Source organism: Solanum stenotomum, chromosome 10, assembly GCF_019186545.1.
Source record: "Solanum stenotomum isolate F172 chromosome 10, ASM1918654v1, whole genome shotgun sequence".
Lineage (NCBI taxonomy): Eukaryota > Viridiplantae > Streptophyta > Magnoliopsida > Solanales > Solanaceae > Solanum > Solanum stenotomum.
The window spans coordinates 26,763,520-26,784,728 of record NC_064291.1 but is presented as its reverse complement, the minus strand read 5'-3'; the positions used below and the strand labels follow the sequence as shown (position 1 = coordinate 26,784,728).

The 21,209-nt window shown below is 33.5% G+C and overlaps 2 protein-coding genes across 4 annotated transcripts in view; one reads left to right on the top strand and one right to left on the bottom strand.

Annotated features, from left to right (window-relative positions):
• Positions 1-21,209, top strand: part of LOC125878283 (aspartate aminotransferase, chloroplastic) — a 936,263-nt gene that overhangs the window by 601,315 nt on the left and 313,739 nt on the right. The window lies entirely within an intron of this gene.
• LOC125842857 (kirola-like) lies at positions 9,911-10,918 on the bottom strand. Its single transcript, XM_049522146.1, has 2 exons — positions 10,732-10,918; positions 9,911-10,167 (listed from the first exon to the last, which is right to left on the bottom strand). The coding sequence occupies exons 1-2, from the start codon at positions 10,916-10,918 to the stop codon at positions 9,911-9,913; spliced, it is 444 nt and encodes a 147-aa protein (XP_049378103.1).

Genomic DNA, 21,209 nt, shown 5'->3' with positions numbered 1-21,209 from the left:
AAGGATTAGAAAGGATTTCAGGATCAACATAAACTTTCATGGCCACATAAGTAGTAAAAAATGACAAAGTAGCACCCAGATCAAGCAAAGCATACAAATCAAAATAAAAGACTTTCAACATATGATAACGTCCAAATATATTTCTTGAAAAGAAATATAAACGATCGTATGCAATATATGTACCTAACTATGAGTCGGGGTTGATCCCACAGAGAATATGGAAGAATATTGTCAATAGCAAATATTTAATTCGGTAGTCATTATATAAAAATGGAGGGGATTTAAATTGAAAAAAAATAAAAACAATAAAAATAGCTTTGAACTAAGTATTTATTTATATTAAGATTATTAAAAGTAACTAGGAATATGTTCCCCATAAGCTCATAACGTGGTAGTCTTAATAATAGTAATCTTATCCTAGTGTATCACATGCAAAGTTGTAAGTTATGTATCTCTAAATCCTTGGTCCGGCAAATAGAGAATTTCACCCCACTCCTTGGTCCGGCTACGTGTGTATAATTTACTAACCCTTACATTTATCTCATATTAGACATCACATCAATGTATGACTTAGTTTTCACTCTCACACCAATTGACATTAGACTATTAGATAGTATCACACTAAATCTATGTTGATAATTCTTTTCTTATTAACTACCTCTTTGGTCCGACAAGTAGCAACAAGACGAGTTCTAACGTTGTGCACCGTTAAAAAGACTTCTAGACGAAAGAATTATCAATGCATGCTTCAACACTATTCAAGAATTACTTAGTTATTATTCATACTTTGTTAATCGCTTATGGTTCCCACAACCCTAAGTATGAAATTTAGCTACTCATTATCTCAAAAACACAATCAAAATTTATTAAAATAAATATGTTTGTGTTAATCATAAAAAATTAAGAACAATAGCTAAACTATCTTTTATTAATCACGAATACAAATAAATAATAAAGGAGAAGAAAGAATAAGCCACAATTCTCCGGCCTCCACGGTGACTCTTCCAAAATTTCTAAGCTAGAAGAAAATTTATATTTTTGTCTTGTTTCTTGGTTCTTCCCTCAAGAATAACTTTTTCATGCTCTATTTATAAATATAGAAACCCTAAAATAATATAATTGAGTGCAAATTAAATTAGGAATGCAAAACCAAAAGAAATTGAATTCCTTTTTTTCACCGAGTGAACAATGGTACTGCCACCTCAACATAATTCCGCACAATTCACTTGCTGCCACGTGGCACCAGCAAGAAGCAAGCGTAAGAATTGAAATTCCACAATTTGCAGCTGCCATTTCCTTATATATATAAATATATTATTTTATTAAATTTAATTCATTAAGTTATTTGTTTGATTTCCTTCTTCAACCTTCCATCTTTAATTCATTTTAGCTTCAAACTTCTTCATTTTTCCACCAATTTAATCCTACAAATAAAATATACCATTTAACACAATTCATAAAATTCATGCTCAAAAAGGACAAACAAAAATAATAAATGTGAGGCATATAATGATTAAAAATATGTAATTTGGCCTCACATCAATATACCAGTCACAACATCCAGAGAACCATCATGATATTGTCGAGTTTGAAGAGCATAAGACATATTCTGATGAGGAGCACCCAAGCCAGAACCACTAGGTTGAGTCTGCTTACCATCCCTACCCTTAGAAGCAATCCAGAAACAATCTCTCATCTTGTGACCACTCTTCCCACAACTGAAGCAACTATTCATATCGGCTAAGCATTTTCCCAAATGGATCTTTTGTCATGGACTTGGAGTCTCACTAAAGCTTTGAGCGGCACTTGACAACTTACAAAGTGGCAGCACATGACACTTGCTACACCTTTAGAAAGCGGGAGTAGAAGATAAATTCCCACCACTTTCTTGAGCTTAGGGGTTAGACACCCTATCCTTGTTGAACTTAGAAGACAGAGAATTTGAATAACTTTGACCATATAACTTTTTCCGGAATTGAGAACGTCCATGTCCACCAGACCTAGAATAAGCAAAATCACCATCGCTGGTCCTTATTTTATTTACCTCCCTAGACTTCTCCTCTAGATTTTTCTCTTCAATTAGTTAGGAATGTATCATCAAATGGGAGATATCCATCTCCTTAATTTTAACATGGTGGTACGAAACTCCTTTACCACCATTTTGGATACACCCGACAGAAGGTTGCTCATCCTTGCCCTATAGCCGAAAACCAAAGTTAGAGCATACTTATTCAATTGAGTAAACTTCAAAGAATATTTTTTCACAGTCGTATTGCCTTGATGGAGATTAATGAACTCGGGGACTTTTTCCTTCCTCATCTCAAGGGGAAAGAAACGATCTAGAAAAGCTCCTTTGAATTTCTCTCAATCAAGAGAATTAGAATCAAGCCCTCTCTTCCTTTCATTGTATGAAGCAAACTTGAGCAACACCCTTAAGTTGATAGGTGAGAAATTCTGCCTTTTCCACTTGTGGAACTCTAATAATATCCTTTATCTTATAAATCTCATCAACAAACTCTTGAGGATCCTCATCAACTTTTGACCCATGAAACTCTGTGGGATTTATCCTAGTGAAGTACCTGATCCTTCTTACCTCCGTACCCACAATTCGGTTCACAAGAGCAACAACTTCTCTATTAGCTTGGGTCGTCATAGCTTGAGACAATACTTGGAAAGCAGCTCAAAATTTGGCATGAGTCACTTGCTTGGACAAAGGATTGATCGGGGCTTCAGGAACCTTGGGCTCCACATCATTAGCCACATTCCTTCTCACATATGCTCTTTGAGAAGCCATATTTTGAAAAGCATCGAACAAGAGTTAAGAGAAAGACCTTCATAGAGGTAAACTCTATGGCGCGACTTTGGAGTTAAGAAAAAAGTTAATTTTTCCAAATGCTTTGTAGCCTCTTATTCATTAATGTGTCGCGCTTCACACTTATGAACAAAACTCTACTCAATGTGGCTTGTCAGACATTCTAGGACCTTTTCTTAAACCTTGTGCATTGAATACAAAGCTTGTCATGACCCAAAGTGCACCTGATATGTGACATGGTGTATAAGACCCCAAGAGACCCTACATAAGCCACTTAAAATACATTCAGTCAATAGAATATACCAAAGAAACGTTTAAGTAGAAAGTCTTATATCACATAAGAAGTCTAAAGATAAGTGTGGATTACAAAACTTTATCTTGACAAGCCATTCTAAAATATCATAAGAATGGCTGGTATGTAACCCATACACTGCGTACAAAATTCTCCAAGGAAATAATAACAACAATAAATGTCTTCATGGCCTTGCCCTTAGAGTATGAGCACTCACCAATCTAATAGAAAAAGTTATCCAAGCTAGCCACGAGTGGGAGGAGAGGAAGAGTTAAACCTTATATTATAAAATAATATAGGCACAAATATGCATTAATAAATGCAATCTACTAAGTATGGGAAAATGCATGAAAGACATAAACATGATCCTATGAGGATTTAAAGATGATATGCATGACTAAGCTAAAAAATGAGTGAAAAACTCATTAAAGAATCGTAAGTCAAAAACAAGGTCAATGCATTCTTAAAACATAACAAAAAAATTCAAAAACCTTTGGACATAACAAAGTTAATTTTGTGGGATAGTTACCATTAACCAACACTAAGATCATGCGAGCTAAACCATGGAATCTGATGTAACCCTCACATTGAAAAGGGGATTCTACGTGCCAAGGTAGTCTTCACAACATTCATTCATATGCTATTTGTGGATCCACTAGGTAGGTCATTTATGTCAATACTATGGGGGGCATGTAGTTTGGGATAAGTAGATTGCTTCTAGAGGATCGACCTCTAGTAATGGGAGAGCTTCCATCTCAAATTCCTCTCGTTGCTATGTAAAATCCCAATGGAACAAATAAAGTCAATTATCAACCACAACATTAGAAAAGACAATAATCATTATATCACTCCAAATCATAAGTTCATACAAGAAGGACTCCTTTTGGAAATCATAAATTCATTCATATAGACATTTACCTATTAAAGCATCTAAAATCATGATCACCTTTGAATTTGTGATAAAACCTTTCAAAAATAATTGATACTTACTTGAAAAGTATCCGTAAATCATAATCTCATTTTTTTGTAAAACATGCATAGCTTTCATAAATCATCATTCAAAAGTTCATGAGTTTTCATCATAAATTCATCATCATATTCAAGGATAATGCATGGGTCCATATAAATAAATTAGAAAATATGTAAGTTAATCAAATAATGCATAATAAGATTGAAGATAAATAATTGAATCATAACAAATAGGACCCATGGATATTTTTAACAAAACCCTAGATAATTGGGTGAAATTGAATTGGAAACTTGAGATTCTTTTGGGACCCAATGGATGAATGGAATCCATTGGTGAATTTCCACATACATTAGCAATCAAAGCCCTACAATAAATGGAGATTGAAGAACTTGAAGCTTGAAATCCTAGCTTTTTTTCTTCAACATAAAGAGAATTGGAGGGGATGAACATGGATGGGATATAGGAATTTGAGAGAATGAGAGGGTTTAGTAGAATTTAGGAATTGAAAATCAGTTATAAGGGTAGTTATAGGTCCAAAACGACATAGTATAGAGGATAATTGGTAGGAAAATACCAAAACAACCTTCATTAAAACTGATGGAAGTGACCAACGGTTCTGACCTACAGTCTGTAGGTCTTTCTAACACCAGTACAGGTCAAATGTCGAATCACTTATTAGGGCCTTAAATCAATCCAACTTCCACAAGATCCAATTTCAAGCACAAAATTTCACTAAGTTGTGAACCCTTCTATGGAACCCATCTACGACCTTGAATAATTTCACTAAGTTGTGAACCCGTCTGTAGAACCCATTTACGACCCATCCTTTCAACCCGTAGGTCTAACATCTAGGTATCAAAATTTCCAAAAACTTATCTCACTTTACTAATTCTTGCTACGGGCCATAGGACTTCCTATGGGCCATAGAAGGGACTCGTATTTCTTGCTCTAGTCCCAAAACTAATCTTTTCCTTTTTTATTCAACTTTCAAATTTATGAGGTGTTACAATGACCCCCAGTCCATGTACCAATCTCTGAGGCAAAGCTCCTTGGAGGAGACACACCGAAATACAATTGAAAGCACTACATGACCCACTTGTTCATATGGTACCCGGGTGGTCTCGATAGTCGCTACCCGTGCTATTAACCATTTGAAAGATGCTGGGTTGCGCACTATCCTAGAGGAGAAGAGATTATCTACTGAAAATATGGTTCATATATAATTGAAAGTGAGGTGGACTATCAAGTTTCATGGGTTTGAGAGGTTTATTCATGCCCGGAAACCTTATGTTCCTACTCGGATAAGGGAGTTTTATGAGGCATATGCCTGATTATTTCCAAAAATGAAAAAGGGGGTAACTCTTGAGCAAATCACAATATTTGAAGTCTGCGGGAAGATAGATGTAGGATAGGTGAACTCAATGAGACACTGGGTTGTGATATAACACACTGCGACACCTTGGCACCTAAGCTTATGTACTGCCTTGATCGCTTAAAGGGGTGGCTTGCCCCACTTTTGTCTCATACCACACCTCGGTGGATAAAGACGGGTTGGAGATCATTTAGAAGAGGGACATCAACATCATCACCCGATATTGGTTCAGAGTTATAAGTAGCACCTTGATTCCTTCACAGAATGAGTCAATCTTCTAATGCCCTAAGGCTTCTTTGTTGGGGTGCATTATTGATCGGGAGCATCAGAATCTAGGCTCTGTTATTGTTCTAGTGATTCTACTATGGGCTCAGTAGAAACTGATGTCTCTCCTATTTCCTGTGTTGATTTTAACACTATGTCAAAAGGTTGGTGTCCCATTTATTGCATCGAATGATGTTAGAGTTACCCCAACTTCTTCCATCGATATTGGCACATTTAAGGCTGAATATTTGAGCTATGTTGAGGTGAGGATGAAATCAGAAATGCTAGATTCCACTATAGTAGTCGACAAAAAATCTCTGGAGGTTGACCCTACACCGCTCGCTCCTACAGTTGAGCCTACATGTACTTATATCCCCTCCACTTCTACTGCACCTTTACCCACATCTCGGACCCAATTGATACATGCCAGGATTTACCAAATGTGAAATTATGCCAATTCGGTGGATGCGAGGACCTCTAGGCTTGAGGCAGTTGTTCCAACGATGATCTCCACAACTATTGATGATGCCCTTGATCCTATTTGTGCTAAGAATGAAGGAGATCATCTCTTATTCATAGATTATGGGCTCATACTTGATATTTTTACTGCTTAGGCTGAGTAGCGTGAGAAATTTGAGGGCTAGTCTAAGGATGCGACAACCTTAAAAGCTTATAATGTGGGGTGGATGAGAGATATGGTTAGCTCAAATCCACATATATCTTAATGATGTGGGGTGATGTACCCCTACCTGAAGCTTCGGTGAAGATCTAGTCCTCAAGACCCTACTTGTGGCTCAGGAGAAACCTCCCTAGCTCTGCCTCTAGTTGGTGTCGCTCCACGAGCACGACCTCTAGCCGATGCTACTCCACAAGCCCAACCACTAACTCCGGCCCTATCGCTACCTTTACTCGGGGTCTCAATGACGGTCTCAGGTACTGCCTCTCCTCTACCACTGGAAATAAAAACTCTAATCCTCGGCATCTGTAAAAACAATATGCAGGAACTCAACACTAGCAAAGGTAACCATGCAAGATAAGAAAGAATGGATAAAAGGAAGTTTCTTAACAGTCTTCATAGCTTCTCAAAGATAAGTATGAACATCTTTGTACCGATCCTTGAGACTCTACTTAGACTTGACTTGTACTTATGTGAGACATATAAACCTGGGGCTCTAAAACCATTTTTCATGACCCAAATATGGACATAATTACACTTGTCTATTCTCACCAAGACAAGTAAGCCTCAACCCAACGAAACGAAAGAAAATGCGAAAAGAAACAAGAATAAGATAAAGCAGAACACTTATTCATTCTATTAAAACCCCAAACCCAAATTTCATGTGTACAAGCCACTTATACATATAGTGCAGAAACAGAAATAAGTACAAGTCTCAATGTCTTTAATTCACAAATAAAACAAAGCATAATATAAACCATTTCTCATACGCTTTATAGCACATCACTAGCTGGAACCATTTCCCATCCACTTTATATCACTAGCCGAAACCATTTCCGAACAGATTTATATAACATCTCTCGCTAGAAGTATTTCTCATCGACTTTATATCACTAGCCAGAACCATTTCCTATCGTCATTATATCACATCACTAGCTAGAACCATTTTCCATCGACTTTATATCACATCACTAGATAGAATCATTTCTCATCTGCTTTATATCACATCACTAGTCGCAATCATTTTCAATCAACTTTATATCACATGTCTCATCACGATGTACAACAATGAATGCACATAAGCAAATTCACACCATAAGGAAGAGAAAACAATTCAAGCAATTCAAGTCCACAATCATGCCATTCAAAGTATTTCATCTATCAAACAAATAGGGGCCACAACAAGGCAATTCACAAAGAATTATGATCAACGCAAAGCCTTTTCATTAATCCCTTTTTTAATCATTAAGATTAGTAAAGTGGAACAATAAGTCCATTCCCATTACTCTCAAACACACAAAATCAAGGGAAACACACGATTCTACTAGATTACAAAGTTTAATAGATCACTTGACTTTATTCAATCAAATAGTCAATCCAATAGTTAAGTCTTTCTCTTCCGAACAACGTTCAAGGACACACAATCTAACTCAATCAAGTAATCAAATACAATTTGAGAAATAACAATACACAATTCATACAATTTTGAAAAATGGGCCAATCAACTCAAAAACCCATTCCAAAATTGAGGTTTGAATCCAAAATTCTTTACTTGAAAAGACTACCTAAGGCATTTGGAACTCATTGGTAAAAACTATTTCGAAAGAGGACTTAAAATAATTTCACAATCACCATTTTAGTTCAGAACTAAATTTCATGAAAAACCATGTCATTTTCCAATCAAAATCCCAAGTGTTGATGTTAAAATCCATAAATGATCAAAGGAAATTGAAGTTTTAGGGTAACAAAATCTTACCCAAATGATTTAGCACAAGAAATCATTTTAAAATTGCTCGAAGGGTTTTACCAAGCTCAAAAATTGAAATGGGGCTAAAACCCTGAAATTTCAAACCAAAAACCCTCTCTGATGTCGCGAAAGAGACCCAGGTTCGTATTAGCAAACCCGACAGAAATGGAACCTCTTGCAAAAGCAAAGGCTCCTTTGCTTTTGCGAAGTTTATTTAAGCGTCTAGTCTTCACAAAAGCGCGGCCTGCAGACACCATCAAACACAACCAACTTTTAAATCATCAAAATGACCCTCGGAATTTGTTCGGAACACATAAATACATCATATATAAGCAAATTGATTGTCTTCAACATTTCGAAAAGAATGAAACCATCGAAACACGAGAGTTCTTCTTCAGTCGAAACTCGTGAAAGTCACTAGAAATGAACATAACGCCTAAAAAAGTCAAATTAACCTCTAGACCTCAGAAAATTCAACCAAGACCTCACCTAGGCCTAAAAATCATCTCCAAATCCAACGCAACTCTCAGAATTCTGATTTGAGCATCCAAACAGTGAATGTTGACTACAATAAATAAAGACTAAAATTTAATAAATTTCTAACTTAGGACCTCAAATTCTCAAAAAGACTCTAAATTTTAAACTTACTACCCTCATAGACCAATTTCTACATTTCGGAATTGATGAAATCGGTAGAATTCTATTCCAACACTCGAAAGTCCAAAAGACACCGAAAATCAATTTTTAACAACTTGAGCCTTTCAAACTCATATTTTACAAAATTCACATTTTTTTACTGAAAGTTTGAAACTAACTTTCAGAACTCCATTAGAAACAACTCGGGGTTAAGATCAGGAGAGGGAGCATGGTACTTTTTTCAATTTTTTCCAAATATGACTAATCGGTTCATTACAGAAAGGGGGTGAAAAAGAAAAGTTCTTCCTTCTAAATGTTATTGAGCTGAGTTTTATATTGAAAATATTTATTAGATTCTAGCTCCTAGTATTATAGTAGTAAGGCATGTTGAATCCCGACGGATAGAGCTACACCGGGTGAAATATTCTTAAGGACAGTGTCATAGGCACGCCTCAAGCTTTTAAGTATTTATGATTCAAATATTTTTCGTAAAATTTCCAAAAACAAGTCATACTTGTGACTAAAACAACATACATATACTCACCTTTTAATTAACCTAATCTTTCAAGTTTGATTTAGAATCATTTTAATTTGTTGGATTACTACCTCTAGCTCATATAGTTTAGTCAAAAGTTATTCTCATATATTCACCTTTGACTTTAATACCATTTTGAAACTTTTAAAAAAAATTGACATATTCACCAACGAATAAATAACCATTGAGACTTTAAAGCATCTAGTTCATTGTGATCACGCTACATGGACTTCAACGGTGATGAATACTTGTACTTGTAAAACTATTGAATATTACAGAGTTTCAAAATGATGTTGAAACTCATCCGAGTCCCTCAATTCCAAAATAATAAATAAAGGCTTAAGTTGTTATAACAAAATGCAAAAGACCTTACATATATAATTTATTCTTCAAACACTACATTATATATTCTTCAAAATTTACATTATTTATTTCAAACACTACATTATTTATTTCACACGCTAGCTGAAACTAGCTAGTATTGCAAATTATTCATTATATATACAAACACAAATGCATATAGATAATTATACGTTTATAGACACACACAATTTTATTTTTTTTTATATATATATATATAATAAGAAGAACAATAGCATAGATCTTCTAATTCTTGAGAAGGTGACCCTCTAAATCCTTGGTCATGTCAATGACCATACCTAATAAAATGAGGGGCTCTGGAATGTCTTCAGTTTTCTTTTCGTACTCAAATGTCCATGTAGTCCATTGAGGTTGATGAGATGTTATAATGGTAAACGAATTATACATCTCTAGCAGATCTCCTTCAATAATTTTCCAACGAATTGATTTTTCGTGAGGATTGATTGCTTCAATAACTTCCTTCATAAACTTCTTTTGTCCAGCTATAATTATCAACATAAAAAAATATTATTTTTAATTTGAACCGTACAAATCCACATCAAAGATTTAAACGTTTACCAAATAACATCTTGATCATGTTTAATTATTTTTCTCCATTTTTATTTTCACTTACACCAAAACTATCTAATGCTCATAAATATTTGATTAGTATTTTGATTGTTGGAAAGATATATTACCGAAATCATACACTATTAAAAATTAATAATAATATTAACAAATCATAGAATACTTTAATAAGTTGAATCTGTTGAGCAACTAATTATTAGTAAGTAATGTCTAACTGTTCGTTGGAAATAATAAAATAATTTTAAAGTAAAGATAATAATAATCAAGAAATTACTTTAAACCACAACTGAAAACGTTTTTTTTTTCTTGAAGCAAAAGGGTTTAATTAAAATATATTTATGGTAACAAAACACCATCTAATTACTCTTTCAAGAAGATCATTTCCTTGAAATATACCTTTCATACTAAGTAATACACCTAAATATAGAAAATCGATGTATGTAAATCCTATTGAGAGAGATCATAAAAATGTGTGTTACCCTCATTATAATTCCAGCTTACAATCGAATCAACTTTTACGCTTTCACCTTCATGAATCTCAAAACAGTTGACATTTTTGGGAGTTATATTAGCTATATGATGAGTATTCATGTGAAAAAGATCATGCACCAGATGTCCTCCACACTTCACCTCCACTGAAACAATCAATTTTCCTTTCACGCCCATCTTTTTTTCTCAGAATAACAATTATAAGTTTTGAAAAGAAGATGGGTGAGAAAATACTTAAAACTTGTAGTCTTTATATAGATTTTAGTTAGATGTGAAAAGCTAGCTAGTTGAACCATTTTCCACCACATAATTATATCACATGTCATTAATCAGTGAGGTTTAAAGATTTGTTGCTTAAATTTTTAATACTAGTTATGGAAACGTGCCTTGTACGTTTGATATCTATTACTGTATAAAATTTATATAGGCCTAAATCATGTAAAAAAAAATTGAAATATCAACTCATTAACTTAAAAATAATAAAATATACATGTCATTATATCAATAAAATGAAAAATGTTAAACAAAATAATATATTAATCAGAATAAGCAAGAATAAATGATAAATAAAAAATTATATAAGAATTATATGAAGATAAAATACAAAAGTGTAGTAAAAAAACATTTTATGTCCAATTTATAAAGGATGAAATTGTGTACATCAAAAGTGGTGAATGAATGCAGAAGTAACAGAGAAAAAAAGATTCATGTACTTGATTTTGTATAGGGATATGGTTGTGTTGACGGAATGGAACCAAAAAATTGTTAATTTACCTCCTATTTTTTGCTAATAGATTCTAATAATTGAATCGGTCATTTTTGGAAAGCTATGTCAAATTACCATTTTACCCTCCCATTATTGACCCGGAGTCTTTTGAGTTTGAGTTTGAGTTTGAGTTTAAGTTTGAAAAGTTGGTTTGGAACTTATGGTTAAAAGTTGAGATTTTGGTAAGTTTGTGAGTTTTAAAGGCAAAGTGATTTTTGGGGTCTTTTGGAGTTTCTAGTGTCGGAATGGAATTTCGTCGATTTCATCAGTCTCAAAATGTGAAATTTTATCCATGAGAGTTTTTTCTCTCACATTCAGAATCTTTTTGAGGATTTGAGGTCCTATGTTGTGATATTATGAAAATTTAGCCTTAGGGTTGACTTCGGTAAATATTCAGAGTTTGGATACCTAGGTCAGAATTTCGAGAGTTTTGTTGCATTCAGGGGATGATTTTAGGCTTAGGTGGGGTTTTTGTTGATTTTTGAGAGGTCCCGAGTTTGTTTTAGACTTTTTAGGAGTTGAGTTAGTTTCATGTCGTTTCACGGATGTCGGTTCAAGGAGACCTCGAATTCATGTTTCGACAATTTCATTGAGTTCGGAACGTCGAGTATAATTGATTTACATATGTGATTTGTGTGTGTGGAGTTTCGAACTAATTCCGAGGGTCCTTACGATGGTTTTGTGTTAGCTGGTTTCTAGTTCTGGTTCATGACCATTTTGGTCATCGCGAGGCTCCCTCATCGCGATCATGTAACATCATCTTGGACTGCATCGCAATCGTGATGGTCAATTTTAATGAGTTGACTGACCTTACTCATCACGATCGCGTATCTTTGGGTTGCGATCGCGATGAGCATTTGAGACTTGGAGAGAATGTTTTCTAAGAATCACGGTTCAACCCCATATCTCCAATTTTTAGTTTTGGGAGATTGGGGAAGGCGATTTGGATCATATTTTAGAGGGAAATCATTTAGGTAATGATTCTTAACTCTAAATCTTTGATTACCCATTATTATTATTTAATTTATGAGTTTAAATCAAGATTTTGGGTTGATAAATTGGGGGTTCTTCATAGACCTATGTTTTGAAGTAAAAGTGAGTTTATGAACATATTTTATGTCCATTTTTTAAATGAGTTTTCCTAATGAGTTCCTAAAGCCTTAAACATGTTTTTAAAATATTGTTTTACGGAATCAAACCTCTATTTTGATATTGGGTATTAAATTGATTGACTTGTTTATTTACATAATTGATGAGGGAAGTGTTGTTTCTCATGGGTGATTGTGAATACTTGATTATTTTAGATTATTTAGCTTTGGAATCGGAAGGGGAAGTTTCAATTCTGGAAGTAATCATTGATTGATTTGAAGCAACTGGCTTCCTAAACATTGTATTCTTGTTTAATCCGTACACTTCCTTCGTTGCTTGTGTATTAATAGTAATGAGGATGAGGTGAAGGGTTAAATTGTCCACTTGTTATATCTAAATGAATAAAAATGGGTTGAAATGAAAAAGGCTATGTGATGATCATGATGATTTAAATTGTCTTATTGCTGCATGATTGATTTATTGATGAAATGCTTGAAAGCACGAATGTGAACTTCAATTGTGCAATTTGTTTTCTCTTCTATGTGGTGTGATATTTCTTGTGTGCATTGATCGTTGAACACCGTTATTAGACATGCGAGTGATATGATGCCGAGGTTTTTGTTGGCGAGAGATATGATGTTGAGGTCTTTGCCATCAAGTGATATGATGCCAATGTCTTTGCCGGTAAGTGATATGATGTCGAGGTCTTTACCGGTGAGTGTTGTGATGCCGATGTCTTTACTAGCGAGTGTTGAGATGCCGAGGTCTTTGTCGGCGTGCGTTATGATGCTGAGGTCATTTTCGGCAAGAGATTGCTTATTGTGACTTGATGCATTTAATGCTCATGCGTGACTTGCTAGGTACTTTAGATTGATGAACTTGTTGCGTATGACCGAACAACTAGAATTTGAGATTCACTTATTTGATTTGTTTTATTGTCAAATTGTGGCTATCAGACTGTGAATATTAGGCCTTGTGAGCCGTGTATTGTAGAACTGCTAGGTTGGGCTGATTCTTTATGTGGTTTAATTATTTTGAATAAAATAGATTGGATTTTATATTTGAAGATTACAATAGGTTTTGTTTCAAGATTTAGGTCTTCTATGGATGCTCGAATTGGGGCTCAAGAGGCCGGTACGATTCAACATTATTGAATGAAAATTAGAAGTTTATGGATCATAAGTTTGACTTGAGTATTGATTATATGTTGTGGCATTTTCTTTCATATTGTGAGCATTTGGTCAAGTCCATACATGGTATTTGAATGTGTCAGTTTGATTTTCTTAGCTTCTACTGAGTTCCATACATGTTGAGATCATGTGGCATTCGTATTTGATGGGTTTATTCTTTTTAGAGAATAATCACTATGACATGAACAAATTGAATATTTGAATTATATGAAACTCAATTCTAAGTGTTGGATTGTCTCTATGCAAAATATCTTTATATAATAATTCTGTATTTTGCCTATTGTTTAGTTATATGATCATTTACTTTGTATTGATATTATTTGTTGTAGATATAAATGAATAATATGGGTCAAAAAGGTTTTCTAAAGGTCTGCCTCTACTTTATTAGAATCGGTTTATGATACTTATTGACTACATGCTATTATTGTATTATGTTACACCTGGTATACTCTTATGTGTGAACGTGAGTACTAAAGAATAACAGTTATAGGTTGCATAGAAATTATATCTTGGGATTGTACATGTCTTTCTCTTCCTAGATGGTATAATCTCCTTCTAAACTTATGTATTTTATTGGCTGTTCTTATTATATTTTCTTGTAACTGATATATCCAGACTTTATTATCGATATTCTTGTATGCTTTCATTATTTCAAAATTTGAAAGTAAATATCTAAAATTTTAAATTGATTCACACAATGAATTGAATGTAGGTGTAATCACGACTTAAGGAGATATTGGATAGGGAGAATAGACAAGATTTAATTTATATTGGTGTCATATGAATATATCTAGGGCTATTATTATACTTACTAGTTCTGGGAACATGCGTTGCACGTTTATCCCAAAATATTTCATATAAAGTTTGTATTATGAATGACATATTTTATCCTTTTCAAATCTATTGGTATTTCCTTTTTGAAGATCCATAATTTTTATGATAGAAAGTATATATATCTTCCAAATAAAGGGAATTCAACCTGAATTATAAAATTGATTAAAAGTTCACAAAGTAAAAATAACTACATATCGTACAAATACAATATTCAAATGAGGATATTAAAATATTGCATGCTAGGCTAATATATACAAATGAACAAACCAGTGTAAATTCTTAATAATAATAACAAAATAAAAATAGAAAGTTGTACAATAACAACACGAAGCATAAATTTTAAAGAAAACAAATAAAAGAGTCAAGAAAAGAGAACATAGAGATTTTGTCATTTTTTCGACTATTTTAAGTGTGTATAATATTGTTTCAAATGTCAATATTTATAGGATGATATTAAGGAACACAAAGAGTTGTCATGGATATGTCATTAATCCATTTGTAATCATAGATGAGGATAAGAGGCGTGAGTAAATATCATAATGAATATAATTAGTTAGAGCTACATATATCTACATAATGGAGAGTTAGTGGCAATCAAGTTTATGTAATATAATTCACACGAAAAAAAATGTTTATAAATAAACAATAATATAATATAGGTTTGTATGGCCGTTTTCTTATTGTGAAGGGCAAAAAAAAAACATTCATATTACCAATTGGAAGATGAATAGAACAAAAAATTCATGAATCTACTCCAACGTAAAATTAATACAAATATGAATATATATATTCAAGAGGCTTTATAGTAGTTGATTCATGTACTACTATGATGACTTGCAATTTAAAATTTAATTTGTTAAATTAACATTTAAATTTGATGTAGGGCTAAAACTGGTCCCCAAGCGAACCCTCATCCTGGTTGACTACAAGCGGAAGACTAACTCAAGTATACAAACCTTAAAAACTAAATAAAAATTCATGAAACTCAAATACAAAGCTTTAACTCAAATGAAAAACTCTAAATAAAAAGAATATATACAACTCGCCACAAAATAGGCAACTTAAGTCTTTAAAACATTTACCAAAATAAATGAACAGACTTCTGAAACTCTACTGTCTATCTATGAAGCCTCTAAATGAAAAAGATGGAAGTCGGGACAAGACCCACGACATCCTAACAACTGATATAACTGAAAGTAAAAGTTGAAACTTTCCGGAATCAAGGAGCCTTACCATAGCTATTTCGAACTCCATGTGGTATCGATGAAGCTCCTGTTGATGACCCTGAATACCTGTATCTGCATCATGAAACGATGTAGGCCAAATGGCTTAGTACGTGAAATGTACGAGCATGTAAGGGGAAATCTAAAGCATAACATAAGCTTGAACTTGATAAAAAGGAAACACACTTACCTCTTTCCGAACATACTCAACTCCAGGAATACTCAAGGATACTCAAAATACTCAAACTTACTCAACTCAGAAGTACTCAAGGATAAGATACTCAATCTCAGTAATAAGGTTTTCAACTCAGTGAAACTCAACAATAAGGTACTCGACACAATGAAGCACGATTCAACTCAAGATACTCAACTCGGAGGTACTAAACTCAAGATACTCAACTAGAAATACTCAACTCATGGTACTCAATTTAATATAAAGCAACAATACACATGCAATAATATGGAAATGTTTTAAAACTGTAGAAAGCAACTCAATATATTGAAGAATATAATAAAATATAGTATAACTCTGTGGGAGTTTCTCTAACGGACAACCATCACTATGAGCTATGTGATGATACAATGTGTCGCCCACGCTCCCAGAACTGTCCTATACTTTGCCAGTATTTAGAATGCCTCAACTAAGTGGATCCACTAGTCTATGCTAAAAAGTAGTAAGGAATCATCTTAAAAGTATGACCCTTTCTACCCACGTTGGCTACATGGCTTATGGAGACATGAGTTATTTGAACTCATCCCCATATCGTTGCTCAATACTACTCCCAAAATATACTCAGCTCATATGTTTAAAAACATAACTCTTTCTGTCGTTTGAGATTATTACTAAAACATATTTCTCTTAAAAGAGATGGTACTCAAACTGCTCAAAACTCTTTTGGAAATCTCAATTTCCTCCTCGTTTAAATGTGAAAATATTTACTCTTGGGAATACTTAGTTCCCATATATCATTTTAAAGAAAATGAACTCAACTCTACTCTTTCTCATTTCAAGTGCTCAAGTCTTAAAACAAGTTTAGAAAAAATTGTAAAAAGACTTCTCAAAATAAGGTTCATGCTGAATTATGGACGTGACGACTCAATTCAAGGTTTTCAATAACCATACATAGAACTCAATACTCGAAACTCGACAACTCAGAACACAAGAACTTCAATGGTACTACTTATTTAAAAAATGCTCAACTCAGAGGGTTAATCCGGAATTATGGGCATGGATAACTCAACTCATGGACTTCAGATTACTACTCATCTCAAGAATGTTTAACTCATAGGGTTCATGCAGAATTATGAGCATGAAAAAACTCGACTCGAGGGTCTACATAACAATATTGGACTCATGTATACGACTCTTTTCATTCTCATACTTACTTCCTCAATACTTAGCTCAAATTGATAGTTGATCTCAAAGGATTCACAATTGAACTCAAAGACTTCCTTGAACTCTACTCTTCACTCTCTCTTGAATGTGAATTATGAATTCAAGAGTTATGGTTTATGATATGAAGGATCTCGTGATGATAAATTAGACTCTTGAATACATTCTCCTCACTCTCATACTTACTTGCTCGAGTCTTGAAACAAAGTATTAGAAATTGTAGAAGACTCCTAAAAAAGACTCAAAGGGACTTTCTTAAAAGAGTTCGAAAGGACTCTCAAAACTTGACTCTCAACTCTACCTTGAATTTGATTTATGAATTCAAGGTTTTGATTTTTGATAGGAAAGATCTCGTGATGTTTAGGAGCGTTTTTAGAAAGTTAAACATGAGAAAAGATTAAGAAATCACTGTATGAAAGCAAGTCCTTTGGCCGCAAAATAAATTTTGAGGCAGAACGGTTCGTGACCGCTCCGCGACGTGGAGAGAAAATTCCCGTCCGGAGGAACAGGTTCGTGACACGAACCAGATACCCAGATTTGCCCGACTTTTTTCTTCTTCATTTTCTAACCCAATTCGCCTGAATTCGATTCTTTTCCTCAATTTCTCTTTAGATTCAAATACCCACTACATGTACACAAGAATCCAATCAATCACAACTCTAAAATCAACATGATTTCCTCAAGAACTCATCAATCTCATCTAAACTCAAGAACGAAAGCCAATTTCAAGAACACAAAACTTTCAACTTTCTAGAACGAATTTCGCTGAAATTAATATATTTGGCGTGTGGGTGAACAAACCCAACACTATGGAAGCTTACATACCTCTTAGGAATCAAACCCATGGCGAAAATCCGCAACAACTCTCAAGAATCTCGACGAACGCCTTGATCCTTTCCTCTTTTCTAACTACAAGAAAATGTACATACGACGACATTAATTTGGTGACATTTGAAACGAATGTCGGAAAATAAAGAATTTCATGACATTTAAGAACAAAACGTCATAACACAAGGACATTTGATGTCAAATGTTGTAAAAATAATGACATTTGGTATCAAATATCGTCAATATAATGACATTTGGTCCAAAATGTCACTCTGATAATGACATTTATTGTAAAATGTCGTTTTTAGCGACATTTAGTGAAAATGTCATTTAAATGATGACATTTTGCTACAAATGGCGAATATAATATGACATTTATTACAAAATGTCATTGGTTTTAGTTACATTTAGAAAAAATATCACTTAAATAGTGACAAATATATTAGGACATTTACTGCAAAATGTCATTGATTTTAGTGACATTTAGAAAAAATGTCACTAAAATAGTGACATTTGGTCCAAAATGTCACTATGATAATGACATTTATTGCAAAATGTCGTTGTTTTTAGCAACATTTAGCGAAAATGTCATTTAAATTATGACATTTGCTACAAATGTCGAATATAATATGACATTTATTACAAAATGTCATTGGTTTTAGTGACATTTAGAAAAAATATCGCTTAAATAGTGACATTTAATATAAATGTCGAATATGTTATGACATTTACTGCAAAATGTCATTGATTTTAGTGACATTTAGAAAAAAGGTCACTAAAATAGTGAGATTGTTGTAAAATGTCATTGATTTTAGCGACTTTTAGCAGAAGTGTTGCTAAAATAGCGACATTTAATACAAATGTCGAATATATTACAGTACTAGAATTTCGTTGTTTGCCGATTTCAAAATTGGTCGTAATGTAGTTGGAAAATGGAGTTTTCCGATGACTTTTCAACTACTTTTGAGTAGACGGCAGACTGAGCGTCGGAAAATACTTGCCGACTGCAGCAGTCGGCATTCGCTGACTACCATAGTCACTACATATAAATTAAAACCTGACCATTAAAGTACCTGAACTACTGTTATTGGTCACACTTTAAAAGTGTCACCTTTTATGTCTCATCTACAACAAGACTTATTAAGTGTAAGTTTTCTTATGTACATGCTAAAATTTATAATCCATAAGCCAAGTGTGGCCTTTGCTTCCTTATTAACCACTATTTTAAACTGTTGCCTTTTCTATCTTATGTATGACAACACTTCATCCTTGCCCATGTGCATACAACAATTTACAGTCCTTTGGCTACACTTTTAAGTGTGGTAATATTATTTTGGCTATAAAATATTTATATGCCGCAATTTCTAATTGAAAAACACCAATATTGTTTTGCAATAAATAATCTCAAACATTAAATTAGCTAATAAGTAATTCAAATATATAGATTTGCAATAAACTTCAAAAGATAGTATATCTTGTGTACATACACATACTTATAAAGCAATATTCTAAATATGTGTACACAATAGTTCAAAAAGTACTCTTACAATAGTTCAATATATTCTAGTAATGAATATATTTCACAAAATCAAATATAATGTATTCAAATTTTTATAATAGTTCAAAAACTCTTTATTATCCACTTCCACTTCCATGAGATCAACTTGACTTGTGGCGACCCTTCAAATTTGATCACCTCCATTTCCCTACACATTTAAAAAGAAATTAACAATAAAAACAAATCATGTACAACAAATCAGATTGCAGCAGTTATAGAAGTTTTGTTGGAGTGCAGGGTCTTGTATAATAAAAGTATAAAGTTACTATAACCCAAAAAAGAGACATGAACTTCATGTCTCTTTTTGCTTTTTTTTTCCTCCATCTTCCTAAAGGAAAAAGTGTGGAGTGCCACACACATGTTAGACTCAGTTTACCAGCACAGTTACTTAATATCGTAAAAGATATTTATACAATCAAGTCACTTCGATCACAAATAAATCACTATAATTAAATTATTTGATTACCTAGTACAGGCAAGTGGAAGTTGAAAGAGTGGTAATATGAAAGGGAAGCACTATTGCAGTCTTCTGTAAAACAAGTGAGAAGGGTATCTTCATGGGTATAGTGTATATGAGTTGCTACCAAGTCTAAGATTAAATGTAATTGTTATGTTATTTTCTTTCCAGATGAGCTGAAATTACTAATGATTGACTTCCAAATGATTAAATACTCATAACTAGAAATCTTTATCTTACTACATGGGAAAATGCAGAGCTATTTCCCATTTTATTTCAGCAGACACTTCTATTAGGACTAATCTCACAGCTTGATCCTGAGATAATTCAGTGCAAGTACTCGAGTCCTAAAAGAGTGTCCCACTTTACAGCTAAGGAGTGCTAAATTCTACATCCCCCAATAAATCGACGTAGCAGTAGATATCATTGCAGTTCATAAGACATCTGTAAATCGCAATATAGGATGATGGAAAAAGAGGAAACTCAACTCCAACAACACCAAGACACTCTACTGCAAACACCAAGACAATGAAAAATAAGTTATTGTTAGTGACAGACCTCGGCAACATCTCAGATGACTTAGCTTTTATTTTTTAAAATGACATCTTTGGAGCTATTAACCATGATAGTATTAAGTCATTGTTACATCTTGTACTTCTGTTAAAAACAAAACTTCAACAGAGCAAATATTAAAGAAGTTGAATCCCAAAAAGAGAACAACAATGACAAGCATAAAATCGAAGAGACCATGCAAAATCCAGGTATGACTGCTGAAACTTATTCTGATAATCAGAGTTTGCTTCTGCAAAAAGAGATGCATATGGATATGAACTGCAAAAAAGATCTACAGGCCTTAACTAGTGAAATAGAAGAGGGCTGGAAACATGTGGAAAAGAAGAAAGGAAAAAGGAAAACAATGAGGAGACTAACCAGGTGAAACACCAACTAAACAAGATGAAAGAAAATAAACAATTGACGTTAACAATAGCAAACATGAGAACAAGAACATGTTCAATCACCTTGCTGTACCGGAGATGATGGACTTAAACATTGAGAATAATGATGTGAACGAGAACAAGGATCACGAGCAATAAAACGAACAAAACACATTGTTTCCTAACAGAAGTACA